General features: G+C 40.3%; 1 protein-coding gene across 5 annotated transcripts in view; it reads left to right on the top strand.

Annotated features, from left to right (window-relative positions):
• LOC106881247 (uncharacterized) overlaps positions 1 to 13,336 on the top strand; it is a 39,402-nt gene that overhangs the window by 21,025 nt on the left and 5,041 nt on the right. For all 5 annotated transcript variants that reach the window (XM_014931562.3, XM_014931560.3, XM_089337874.1 and 2 more), the window contains one exon: positions 1,164 to 7,431. In XM_014931562.3, coding sequence (XP_014787048.2) covers positions 1,935 to 7,431 — 5,497 coding nt within the window. In that variant the 5' untranslated portion in view covers positions 1,164 to 1,934. The remainder of the gene's footprint in view (positions 1 to 1,163; positions 7,432 to 13,336) is intronic.

Below are 13,336 nucleotides of genomic sequence, written 5' to 3'. Positions count from 1 at the left end.
ATAATAATGAAGATGCAGTAAAAAAGAAAAAAAATAGACGAGAAGGTCACCGCTGGATCGTCTTTTATCATAGGCTTGTTCGACTCACTACTACATATAGCAAGATATGCGTTTTATTATATCTAGATAAACAGCAATACGTATACATACATAGACACACACACACATACACAGATATCGGGTCGCGCACATGGGTGCAAGCAGGGTATAGAGGCAAAAACAAACATACACACACACACGCAGAAAAGTAAACGCGCACGATTTCCGTTCTAAATTTTAGGTCTTTGGAAACATTTAGACGTGTGGTTAGAAACGTTCGTTTTGCTGCCAGCCACGCATATCTGGGTTCGATTCCACTGCTCGGCGTTTAGTTCAGGTGTTTTTCTTTTTTTCTGTAGCCACGATTCGATCGATGCTTTGTGTGGGACTTAGGAGAAAACTGCGGGTTATTGGTGTGTGTAAAACGATGTATATCGAGTTGCGTCCCTTCATGAGATTGTGGGAAATACGCAACATAGCTGTTCGCTTTGATATCGATAAAATAGTTATTTGAAGCTAGTAAGGTCTGACTAAACCTTTGAAGAAAATGCCATTATCTGAGCCGTAGCAAGGAAAATAAAAATTAACGTACGAACATTGGTGCAAGTGTGGCTGTGTGTTAAGCTTGGTTCCGGGTTCAGGTGCCTTCTACTATAGCCTTGAGTCGACCAAAGCCTTGTGAATGGATTTGGTAGATAGAGACTGCAGGAAACCCTTTGTGTGTGTGTGTTTCCTTCACCCCTTGACAACCGGTATTAGTGTGTTTACATCCCTTTAACCTTGCCCACAGGCATATGGCGTAGTGGTTAAGAGCGCAGGCTACTAACCCCAAGATTCCGAATTCGATTCCAGGCAGTGACCTGAATAATAATAATAACAACATACCTTAGGAATGAGAACCCAGGTTCGAAATTTCCCCAAGACACCTGATGAAGGCTGGAGGGTATATCAACCGAAACGTTGTGTTAACAACAAACAAGATGAGGACAAATATCTGTCAAATGTAAATAATATGTATAATTCCTCATCTCTTAAATATAGAACTGTAATGAGTTTATCATAATTTAAAGAATACAATTGTTAAACGTATATTTATCCATATTTTCATTTTCATTTACTTGCAGTTTCACCTCCAATATGAATGCTGAGAAACTTCGGTTTAGAGATAAAAAGCAGAAGAAGAAGATCTGAACTACTATGGGCTCTAACAATCGCCATAAGTATTACAATACATCTCGAAAGAAAATGACAATATTGGACTTGAAATAATTACTCCTTTGTGTTGTTTCTGTGTTACGTTATTGGAATTATGAATCTGAGTTAGAAAAGTAACTGTTTTTGGAGATACCAACTGAACATCTGATTGGATCGTTAGTCTCTAACAAACATTTATTAATGGTTAGTAGCAGTAGTTAAAGAACTCAGCCAGATGGTTGTTGTCGTCGTAGTAACCACCTTTCCTTGTTCTGCACCACAGGATGATTTTTATATTACCTCCAATTAGCATGCAGTACCATCTCTGTGACCCCTTGTAAATTCAGAACAGTGTACCATCACCTGACACAAGTTAAACCTAACCTTCTGGTCATGTCATTTTAAAGAATTCACAATTCCTGTCTTTTTAAGTGCAAATTACAAAGAAAGCTATCAGGAAATGCAAAGGAAAAGAAATTTGCCCTCAGCTGTAAAAGAAAAAACAAAACAAAATTTGTTCTTCCTTTCTAATGATTCCAAAATAATTCTTAATGGATTTCAATATTGGATAAGTTTAACTAAAATAGATGTTTAACAATCTCTTCCCTTTCCAAACTTGCAGAAGATTTAGTGGATATTCTCCTGTAAATAATTCTACCACTTGATGGCTCTGTCTTCATGTTAATCTCAAAACCGTTACCATGGCTTGTTCATCTGACACCACCAGCAGCAGTAGCAGCAGCAATATGGCAAACACTGAAACTGGATTTGGCAGTGTCTTAACCCTTAATAAAGCTACCACATCAGACACAAAACCTAAATACAACATGAACTTTCTCTCAGAAAGGGACTGCGTGTGGCCCCGTAATTATGCTGCATCTAGTCAATCAAACGTTTCCTCAGATAATGATATGACGTGGTCTGGTGAAAACGATGTGACACTTTTCACCGATGAAGATGCCACTTCAGATATTAATTTCAAATCTGGAGAATTAACCAATTCTAGTAAGATAGACAATGTAACAGACATTAATGCCAAACCTAGGGGCCCAAAGCTTACCTCAAGCGATGGCTCAACTCCATTTATTCAACCGAAATCCAGTGATGGATCTAGGTCCACAGAGAGGGTTTGTACAGCTAACTCTAATCCTCAGCTCATAGTCTCAACACATTCCTCAGGCAAAGTCAAGAATGACTCTGTTCCCAATAAATCGACTTTGTCTTCTGAAAACAAACTCGGCTCTGAGTTAAAAAAAACTTCTACTTTAAGTGAACAAAGTCTTCATCGGAGCCCTGCTCTAACACCTCGAGTCTCCAAGGCAGCATCAGTAACCAGTGCTTCATTAAGTAGTTCCAAATTATCCCAAGACGAAACAACTTCTCCACTGAGTTTGTCGCTACAGAAAGAAGATAGCTTGGATGAGGTTAAAGTTTGCACGTCGCCATTTCAGAATCAGACGTATATCCATCGTTATGGTAAGACTTACTCTGCTCACGGCAACCTGACCCCTCTACCTGGGAAGAGTCATAGGAAATATGGAAAGACTTATTCTCCTCGAGGCAATGTGAACCCTAAACCTGATGCAACTGTCACAGCTACACTGTCATCATCTCTGTTGTCTCAGGACAATCTCTACAGCAACAGGGATAAGAATTTTAATGTCTCTGATTCAAAAACACTCTCTTCTTCCTCTTCTACTTCTTCATCATCATCATCATCATCATCGTCGTCTTCACATTCAGATGCTGTCAATGTAACTTCAAAATCTACAACAGAAAAGAATGAAATGAAATTGTCTTCAAGTCTTTTGTCCAATAGCAAAAACACCTTTGTTCCAAAAAAGTCATTGATAGACCTCACAAAGGGTCCGCCTGAGAAATTATTAGGGAATGCCAATCAAAAAATCGATATATCATCTGGAACTCTAGATCTCCAGCGAAACAGAATGGTAATACTGAACAATAAGACGAGTAGGAAACCTTTTGTTACCGTCTACCTGGTATCAAAGAATGACACCGGCACTAATATCTATGATAGCAACAAAAGCACTTGTTCTGTAACTGAATACCACGATGTGAAAAATGGCAAAGGGAGTTGTTCAAAGGCTGGTCGTCCACAGATAACTGCCAAAAGCGAAGCTAATAATTCTGTTGTTAATTTAAATAATGTTCTTGTACAATCTCTCCATGACTACAAAGAAAATGGTATTCCTGCTCGTAGCTTATTGACTCCAGAATCATTGAAGAATGTGACGAAAGAAAAAGCCGAAGCCACTGATGGTTCTTCCACTTTGTTCCACAGTCCCCAGCCACAGTTGCAAACCAATGACACTAAGAGTTTTCCAAAATTAAAAGAATCTGCTACAAATGTTAGTGCTTCTGTTGAAACTTTGGCATCAGATGCTGGTGGGAAGAAGGATCAGGATATCCCTGCTCTTATAGAACAGCAACACAGTAAATCGTCCAAAACGAATTTAGGAGGGAAGCCTGAGCAATTAGCTGTTAATCCTGGAATTGGTAAAGGTAACGTGCAAATGTCTTTGAAAAATAACAGCTTGGAGAAAGTAAAAGTGAAGAATGAAAACAAGTTGCATGATACTAGCGAGGAAGGTAATGGTGTAATGAAGATTTCTTCAGCTGCAAAATCAAACGAAAACAGTTCAGTAGGACCGAAGAAACAGTTTTCCTTAATATATTCTTGCCCATCAAGCAAACTGAGTAAAAAGGATGTGGTTGGGACTCACCAACTGGCCACTGCTCCTTCTTGTGCAAGTTCAACTCAGAAGAAAGCTGTTGATTCGAAACTGTCTTTAATTAAGGATATTCCCGTTAGAAACACCAACACAGGTGGGTCTGATTTGATGGTGGAAGTGAAGTCTGAGAAATTTGAGGAAAATAATAACTGTTCACCTGTCATTAAATCCAAGAGCAATCATTCCTACAACACAGGTGTTAAAATTTATGGCAAGAATTCAGCTGACAATATTACCAAAGAGAAAATTGTACTTTCACAGTCAGCAGAATCTCTTGAAAATTTCACATCTAAAGTTAAAACTGATAAAAGTGAATTAACTTTGAACGTAACTAAAAACTGCAATGAAGCTGTTTCTTTTAATATAAAATCTGAGAAAGTTTTGTCTTCATCTTGTGCTAATTCCAAGACTAAAAACGAGCATTCAGTTGTAGTTACTAAAGAATCTCTCAAGAGGTTGCCTTCAAAACAGAATGTGAAACACCTTCCTTCTCAAAGCAGTGTCTCAAATAATTCCTCAACAGTTGTTTCATTGAAGAAAATGCAATGTTCACCCAAGTCATTGCTTAATAATCCCCCTGTTTCTTTGGAGCCAAACGCAAAGAATTTGAAAAATGTTACTGTCATTAAAACAGAACCAAATTCTTTTGAATATGGCCCTCTTCAAAACCCGAATGTTTCTGCAAATATAGAAACAAGCAAAAAGACTTTGAAAACCATTGCTGACATAAAGATGGAACCAAATTCTTCAGAGCCCTCCTCCTTTCCTTTGAAAATGGAAACAAACAAAAGGGCTTTAAAAGCTGTCACTATCGGTAAAACAGAACCTAATTCTTTAGAGTCTGCCCCTCCTCAAAACTTGAATGTTCCTGTGAATATGGAAACAAACAAAAAGACTTTGAAGACTGTTACTGACATTAAGGTGGAACCCAATTCTTCAGAGTCTGTCCCTCCTCAGAGCCAGGATGTTGCTGTGAAAAAGGGTAAGGTGCTGGTTACTGCTAGCGAGCCAACCAAATCAAAACCTCAACAACATAAACCTGTTCTTCATACTAATAGTGTACCCACATCTGTTCCTTCAACTCTGGAAAAGACAATGTCTGTTTCTTATGTCACATCAAACAAGGACAAAAGCAAGAATTTTGTAGTGCCAACAGCTGTTGGTAATTCAACCAGTGTTTGTTCTCCACCATTTCCTCTTAAACGCAGCACCAACACCACTGTCAACACATCTACTATTTTGGCCGCACCAGTTGCTTCTGCAACTACTTCAAGTAATAAAACGTCTGTTCATAGCACTTCTCGTGTCCCAAATGCACCAATTTACTCAACATGCAGTACTCAGACGACAAGTTTCACGGCGAATAGCTCTCAGAAAGTTGGTGCAATGAATGATGGCTGTAGCAAACATGGACTTAAAGTCGTGTCTAAACCTCGTTCAGATAAGTCCAGTGGGAAAAGTGCTGCTCTTGATGTGAAAGGTTTGGGGAATTGTGCTAGTAACAAAGTGTCAAAGACTTCGAATGATGCTAAATTGGTGGCACCCGATCCATTGCCTCCCCATAAGCGATTGCCAGTGGTTAGTAGCACTACTAGTACTGTTAATAATAAAGAGAAAGTACTTCTAGCTCCCAGAAAACTACAGACAGTCCTTCATGTTAAGACTGAAGATAAGCCACATTCACCACCTAAACAGCGTAAGGTTGCTCATAGTAATACTAAGACTGATCATAAATCATTTTTAGCATCTAAACAACAGTCAGAGGTTAATACCAGTACTAAGACTGATCGTAAGTCGCTTCCAGCATCAAATCAGCAGTCAACAGTTAATACCAATATTAAGACTGATCGTAAGTCGCTTCCAGCATCAAATCAGCAGTCAACAGTTAATACCAATATTAAGACTGATCATAAATCACTTCCAGCATCTAAACAGCAGTCAACAGTTAATACCAGTACTAAGACTGATCATAAATCATTTCCAGCATCGAAACAGCAGTCAACAGTTAATACCAGTACTAAGACCGATCATAAATCATTTCCAGCATCCAAACAACTGTCAACAGTTAATACCAATACTAAGACTGATCATAAATCACTTCCAGCATCCAAACAAGTGTCAACAGTTAATACCAGTACTAAGATTGATCATAAATCACTTCCAGCATCCAAACAAGTGTCAACAGTTAATACCAGTACTAAGACTGATCGTAAGTTGCTTCCAGCATCAAATCAGCAGTCAACAGTTAATACCAATATTAAGACTGATCGTAAGTCGCTTCCAGCATCAAATCAGCAGTCAACAGTTAATACCAATATTAAGACTGATCGTAAGTCACTTCCAGCATCCAAACAAGTGTCAACAGTTAATACCAATATTAAGACTGAATATAAATCACTTCCAGTATCCAAACAACTATCAACGGTTAATCCCAGTACTAAGACTGATCATAAATCACTTCCAGCATCCAAACAAGTGTCAACAGTTAATACCAATATTAAGACTGATCATAAATCACTTCCAACATCTAAACAACTGTATACTGTTAATACCAGTACTAAGACTGATCATAAATCACTTCCAGCATCTAAACAACTGTCAACAGTTAATAGCAGTACTAAGACTGTTCATAAGTCACCCCTAGTTCCTAAACAACAGTCAACAGATGTTAATAGCAATACTAAGACTGATCATAAATCACATTCAGCTCCTAAACAACTGTCAGCAGTCGCTAATGCTAATTATAAAGCTAATCCTAAATCACTTCTAATCCCAAAGCAACCACAAGCAGTTCCTAATAGTAATCCTAAGTCTGGTCATAAACCACTTATGACAGTGATTAATGTTAAGGTGGAAGATAAACCACTTTCATCTCATAAGCATCAGCCAATAGTTGCAAATATTGAGGTTAAAAATAAGTCTTTTTTACCTGCACCTCGTCCAAATGTTTCTGGCTTCTCAAGAGTTCTTGTGCAACCGTGTTCTAAGAATTCCTTGTCGGTGCCACCTGCCAGATCTTCGTACCAACAGAAAGTCAGTCAGATTCCGTGTGATACATACTGCTATTCCTGTTGGCGGCGAAACCCCACCAAAGATATCTCAAATAATAATAATAATAATAATAATCATAAGAAGAGGAGTAGCTACAACGAGTGCAAAAGCTGTGGGGCTTACTTGCGAATACAACAATGCACGAAGCAGAAGGCGTCCAGGATGTTGCTTGACCGTTGGACTTGTAGGACCGGTGGTGGTGGTCGCATCAGGAACAGAAAACGAGGGCTGCATTTTACCTGTTTCAGCTGTCAGCTTCAGTTCTCCAGCCGATGTACATTCACTGCCCACATGTTGGTCCACCATACTCTCCGGCCGTACAAGTGCCGGCTCTGCGGACAATCGGCAATGTCGAAGCAGTTTCTTCAGCGGCACCTTAAAACACATACGACAGGTAAATTATGCTCTTTTATTCTTACATTGTTTGTTTCAGTCATTTGACCGTGGCCATGCTGGAGCCCTGCCTTTAGTCGAACACATTGACCCCAGGACTTATACTTTGTAAGCCTAGTACTTATTCTATCGGTCTTTTTTGCTGAACTGCTAAATTATGAGGATGTAAACGTACTAGCGTTGGTTGTCAAGCGATGGTGGACACACACACATATATATATACGGGCTTCTTTCAGTTTCCATCTACCAAATCCACTCATGAGGCTTTGGTCAGCCCAAGACACTTGCCCAAGGTGCTACGCATTGGGACTGAACCTGGAACTATGTGGTTGGTAAGTAAGCTACTTACCACACAGCCACTCCTGCGCCTATTTTTCGTTTCTTATCTTTGTTCTCTTTCTGTATTTATGTTTTTAATATTCCAGTGGTCTTGTCGTTGAGATCAAGGTGAGCCCAGACTGAGCAGGCTTGTTGGTCAACGACATTCCACCCATGACCCTCTCATGGTTTTTTTTTTTTTTGCTTTCTGACTGTAGTATCTAAGACTTGCAGATACTATTTAATGTGGCCATTTTTTTTTAAGACAAGGAGCTGTGATATTACGGTAATTTGGCTGCTGTTTCTAGCTGGTCAAGTGTTGTCTGTGTGTGCATAAGTATACATGTGTATATATTTATTTCAAATCGATGACCGATGGTCTCTTTGTTTGCAGTATATTGCTGGCTGGAGCAGACCCTGGTTATCACTCTGATAAACAGGTGCTCAGGACAGAGGATGAGCAAAACAGCTTGAAACCAAGTCAGTCTCACGATCCTGTTGTCTGTTTGATAAGTCTGCAGGCCACATGTAGTCCGTGGGCCTCAGGTCGGTCAGCCCTGGGTTAGATGGTATTCATTGAGGCTGGTTGCCCTTCCTGTTGCCAGGCAAGGTAATATTTCCCCAAGACCATATCTGTTTTTGTAGTAAATGAGAACTGAACCATCATGGCTTATATGACGATTGAAGGTTACATTTAAAAGTACCCTTCAATTGTTGGGCAATATGCTGTGCTTGAGAAGACCTGTTGAGTGAAGTGAGACCCTTGTCGTGGCTGATGCCAGTGCCACCTAACTGGCACCCGTGCCTGTGACACCTAAAACGCACCATTCAAGCGTGGTTGATGCCAGTGCTACCTGACTGGCTCCTGTGCCGGTGGCATGTAAAAGAAAACCATTCAAGTGTGGTCGATGCCAGTGGCATGTAAAAAGCACCATTTGAGTGTAGTCATTGCCAGTGCTGCATGACTGGCCCCGGAGTGGTTGGCGTAAGGAAGGGCATCCAGCTGTTGAAACCTGCACACACGCACTCGTGATAGGCTTCTTTCAGTTTCCATCTCCCAAATTCACTCGCAAAGCTTTCAGTCAGCTTAAGTAAAAAGAAAAAAAAAACAAACCACTTGGTCAAAGTGCCCCATGCACTGGGAGTGAACCTGGAACCATTTACTTGGGAAGTTCACTTCCCAACCACACAGCCATGCTGTTTGTGTGTGTAGGACCATTTCTAATGCCTTATTCATTTGGCATTGCTGTTATGGAAATATCTATGGAACATAATTGCTGCAATAACCACTCTCTCTCTCTCTCTCTAAATATAGTTTATTACCAAATTCCTCTTGTGACAGTCTTCAGATTGTGATACAAGGGAGGCTACTCATAGTTATCTCTTTATAGTCACTACAGCGAACTGGAATGAACCAATAAGAATTTAAGAATCCTGATGAAAAGTCTTTTGGCCTTGGCCATCCTGTCTTTTTTGGCCAATGTGTCATTTGAGGGAGATCATCGCCATTTGGGGTTCCGTTTTCCCTACTGGTATAGATTCGATCTCCTTCCTAACGCCAACCACTCAGAAAGTGTAACGGTGCTTTTATGTGCCATTTGTGTGACACCAGTATCTGCCACAACTGCGATTTTAACTTGGCTTGATGGATCTTCTTCTCAAGCACAACATAATGTCAACAGTTTCGGTCATTGCCTCTGTGAGGCCCCACACTCAAAAGGTGTTTTTTATGTGCCACCAGCACGGATCCCAGTTATGTGCCACCAGCACGGATCCCAGTTATGTGCCACCAGCATCAGCCACGACTACAATTTCACTTGGCTTGATTGTGTAAACTATACTGTCCCGAGTATGACCAATCAAGAAAACAGTAATTACTGGTGATATACCATATTCTCCTGTATGTAAGTCGAAATTTTGCAGTCCAGAATTTCTGGCCAATGAAGATAGGTCAACTACACCAAGATGATTTTAGGGGACTGGAAATTCTATGTGAAATGCAACAGGGATTTGGAAGGATAGCGAGGATGTTTGAATGTTAACACTACATGCTATGTCACTTTGTTTTCTGGAAAATACAATAAATCTATTACCAGTGGGTTTCAGAAAAGGGAACTATGAGCTTGGTCTATCATCATTGTTGTCTTAACGTCTACTTTTCTGTGCTTGCATGGGTCAGAGTTTTGTGCTGCTGGCACCATTTTTGTAGCAAACTTGTTTTCTAGTGGGGTTTGCAGTCTATTGAACTACAAACGACACCATATATACGAGCCTTTTGTTTACAAAGGTCGCATAACATATTTAGTCATGTCTGTATCCTGTCACGACACATTATAGAAACAGCAGCCAAATCTCACTCAAATCACATGCATAACTTCCTGAAAAAAAAAGGACACATTCGATAATGTAGTCTTAGATGCATTGTGTACCTGAAAACAACATCAAACACATGGGATAGCTATCATTGATTACAGGTCTATCTGTTTGGTCAGTATATCTCTTAGTCTATCTGTTTGACCAACAGCTAAACAACAGCTGAACTACCCACCGCTCTGGCTGCCCTCAGACCATTCTGTCTGATAGACATTGTAGAAGTACAATGTCTTATACCACGTTTCCTTTAAGACTGCAGTTTGAAGGAGATTTGGCTGCTATTTCTAGCAGTTTGAGCGACAATGCAGCTTGTGGTTGTAGTAGTAGTAGTTGTCTTGCAGATCTATGATGAAAGACGTGTCTGTCCCGATCATTCTTTCTTAGTTTTCCGAATAATAAATAATGTGGTTTGGGGAAATACGTCCTTCCTTTTAATCGGTGGGACAGTATCTGAAGGAAAAAATTTGGCTGCTATTTCTAGCCGATGTAGCGCCTTCCTGGTTGGTTTTGATACGGTGAAGTAGAACAGTGTATGTGTTCCTATAGAATAGCGTCGGAAATAAAGTAATGATAGAGTATGCCAAAAAAAAAGAAAAAAGAAAAGAAAAGACCGTAATGTCTTCAGATGTGTGACTTAGATGAATGTCTGGCAAAAAGTAAAAAATACGTACACCCAGTGTTTAAGGGTTAGGAATAGGGTTAGGGTTTTTGTTACACCGAAAACGGGTGGTGTACTACATATTCTGTACCCCGGCCGAATGTTTTTTATCTTCTAATTTTTTCCAGCCATTGGACTGCGCCCATGCTGTAGCACCGCCTTAAATCAACACCAGTTGTCAAGCAGTGGTTGGGACACACGCACACGCGCATACACACACGGTGGGCTTCTTTCAGTTTCCATTTACCAAATCCTCACACATTGAAACTGAAATTGGAACCCTGTGGTTTGCAGCAAACTTTTTTTCCACAAAACCATATGTGATGGCGCATACCCCTGTGGTCAGGGTGTTGCTCTTACGATCACGAGATCGTGTGGGGTCAATGTCCAGACCGGTTGGCGTAAAAAAACACTTCGTCTTTCGTTGTTTCTGCGACCACTTGGGTACTTGGGACCCGTGCATGGTGTGTGGCGGCATTTCGGCTGGGTGGGTGGGGACTCAGTTGGTAATAGCTGGCTTAGTAGACCGGGTGGCATAACAGAAGGGTGCACCGTACACCTGTTCAGACTACGTCGATTTGATGGAGGGTGTGCGTGCGATCTTTCGATACGAGTCCGCACGATCTTCACTACGGTGTTAGGGTTTTAGGGTTAGTGTTTAGGGTTACGGTTACGGTTAGGGACGGAATTCCCTAACCCAAATCCTAAAACCCTGACCCTAACCGGACTACTAGGGATTACCAACACACACACACACACACATACACACGCTCGCACGCGCGCACACATTTATTTATATATTGATTTATTTTGTCGTCCGAGACGCTGCTCTTCTCTACGTCACTTCCGTTTTGTACCGCAGTTGAAGGTCGGCGATGGAGTGAATGAATCATCGGATTTGCCGAAAGTATTAAGCATTACAGACACACGCACGCACGCGCACACACATTCAAATATTCGTATAATTCTTGAAAGAAAGAAACAAATAGTTAAAACTGAGGAATAACGGAAAGAATCATTTCCAGCTTCAAATAAACGATCCTCTCTTCCCCTCTCTCCCTGTTCTCGTCTCCCTCCTCCTTCGTCTTTTCATCATTCCATCCTCCCTCTTCTCATCCTTCACTCCTCATTTCTCTCTCCTTCCATGTTTTCCTTGTGTCTTTTATTTTTTTTTAACCAGTCTCTCCTCTGCCTTCTCATATCTTTCCTCTCTCACTCCATTGTCCCGTTCTTCTCTCTCTATTTCTCTCTCTTCGTATCTCTGCCCAAGTTAGATAAAGGGAAAATATTTGTGTAGAACTATTGCAAGAGTTGCCTCCCATATTCGATGCTCTCTTATTATTTTGAGAAAATTTGTTTAATGCACTCACAGACGCATATACACATACATATATACACAGATGCACACTAGACACACACACACATACTGATACACCACACACACACACTAACACATACAAACACTGCCACATACACACACAAAGTTTTTCCTCCAAGTTAAAAAGAAAACCTCCAAAAACTTCTCTTTTATTCCTTTAATATTTATTTTTCCCCTTTTTTTCTGTCATCTCCGTTACAACAAATATTTAAAAAATGTTTCCGTCTCAAAGAAACTTCATTACTTAAAAGAAAAAACAAAAAATCAGTCCAACCCCCAAAAAGGTACATTTTTATTCCTTTTCTTCACAAATCAACCAATTCTTCTTTCAAATAATTTTCTCTTTTCAAGTTCCTATGGAAATCAGTTTTATTCTCTGTTTTAATTCATATATTTTTCATCATATTCAGGACATAGAAAGAATGTATATAAATTGTTCACACACACACACACACACACACACACACACACACACACACACACACACTTGTTTCAATCATTGTACTGTGGCCATGCTGGGGCATCGCCTTGAGTTTAGTCAAACAAATTGACACCACTGCTTATTTTTTTGTTTTGGAAAGCCTGCTATTTATTACGTTGAACTCATATGCTGAATCGATAAGTTACAGGGACGTAAACAAACTAACACTGGTTGTCACATGGTGATTAGGGGCAAGCATACACGCGCACGCGCACAACAGGCTTCTTTCGATTTCCATGTACTAAATGCACTCACAAGGCCTTATTTGGCCCAAGGCTAAAGTAGAAGGCACTTGCCCAAGGTGTCACACAGTGGGACAGAACCTGAAACCTTGCGGTTGGAAAGCAAGCCTCTTACCGCACAGCCACGACTATTTTGAAGTTGTATTTATTTCTTGCTAATCTATTCACCTTCTGTGGTTCTTCTGTCTTGTTTATGGTGTGCTGTTGTCTCTAAGGAACCAATCCTGAAGACAGCCGGAGGTTCTAGAATGTTCTTCCACACTTGTTCAGGCACAGGCATGGCTGTGTGGTAAGAAGCTTGTTTCCCAACCACATGGTTCCGGGTTCAGTCCCACTGCATAGCACCTTTGTCTTCTACTATAGCCTCGGGCTGACCAAAGCCTTGTGAGTGAAACTGAAAGACGGAAACTGAAAGAAGCCTGTCGTTTATATATATATATATATATATATATATAT

The sequence above is a fragment of the Octopus bimaculoides genome, chromosome 20, assembly GCF_046866305.1.
Source record: "Octopus bimaculoides isolate indiv1 chromosome 20, ASM4686630v1, whole genome shotgun sequence".
NCBI classification, from domain to species: Eukaryota; Metazoa; Mollusca; class Cephalopoda; order Octopoda; family Octopodidae; genus Octopus; species Octopus bimaculoides.
Note: the sequence above shows the minus strand (reverse complement) of the source record. Positions and strands in the feature narration are given on the sequence as shown.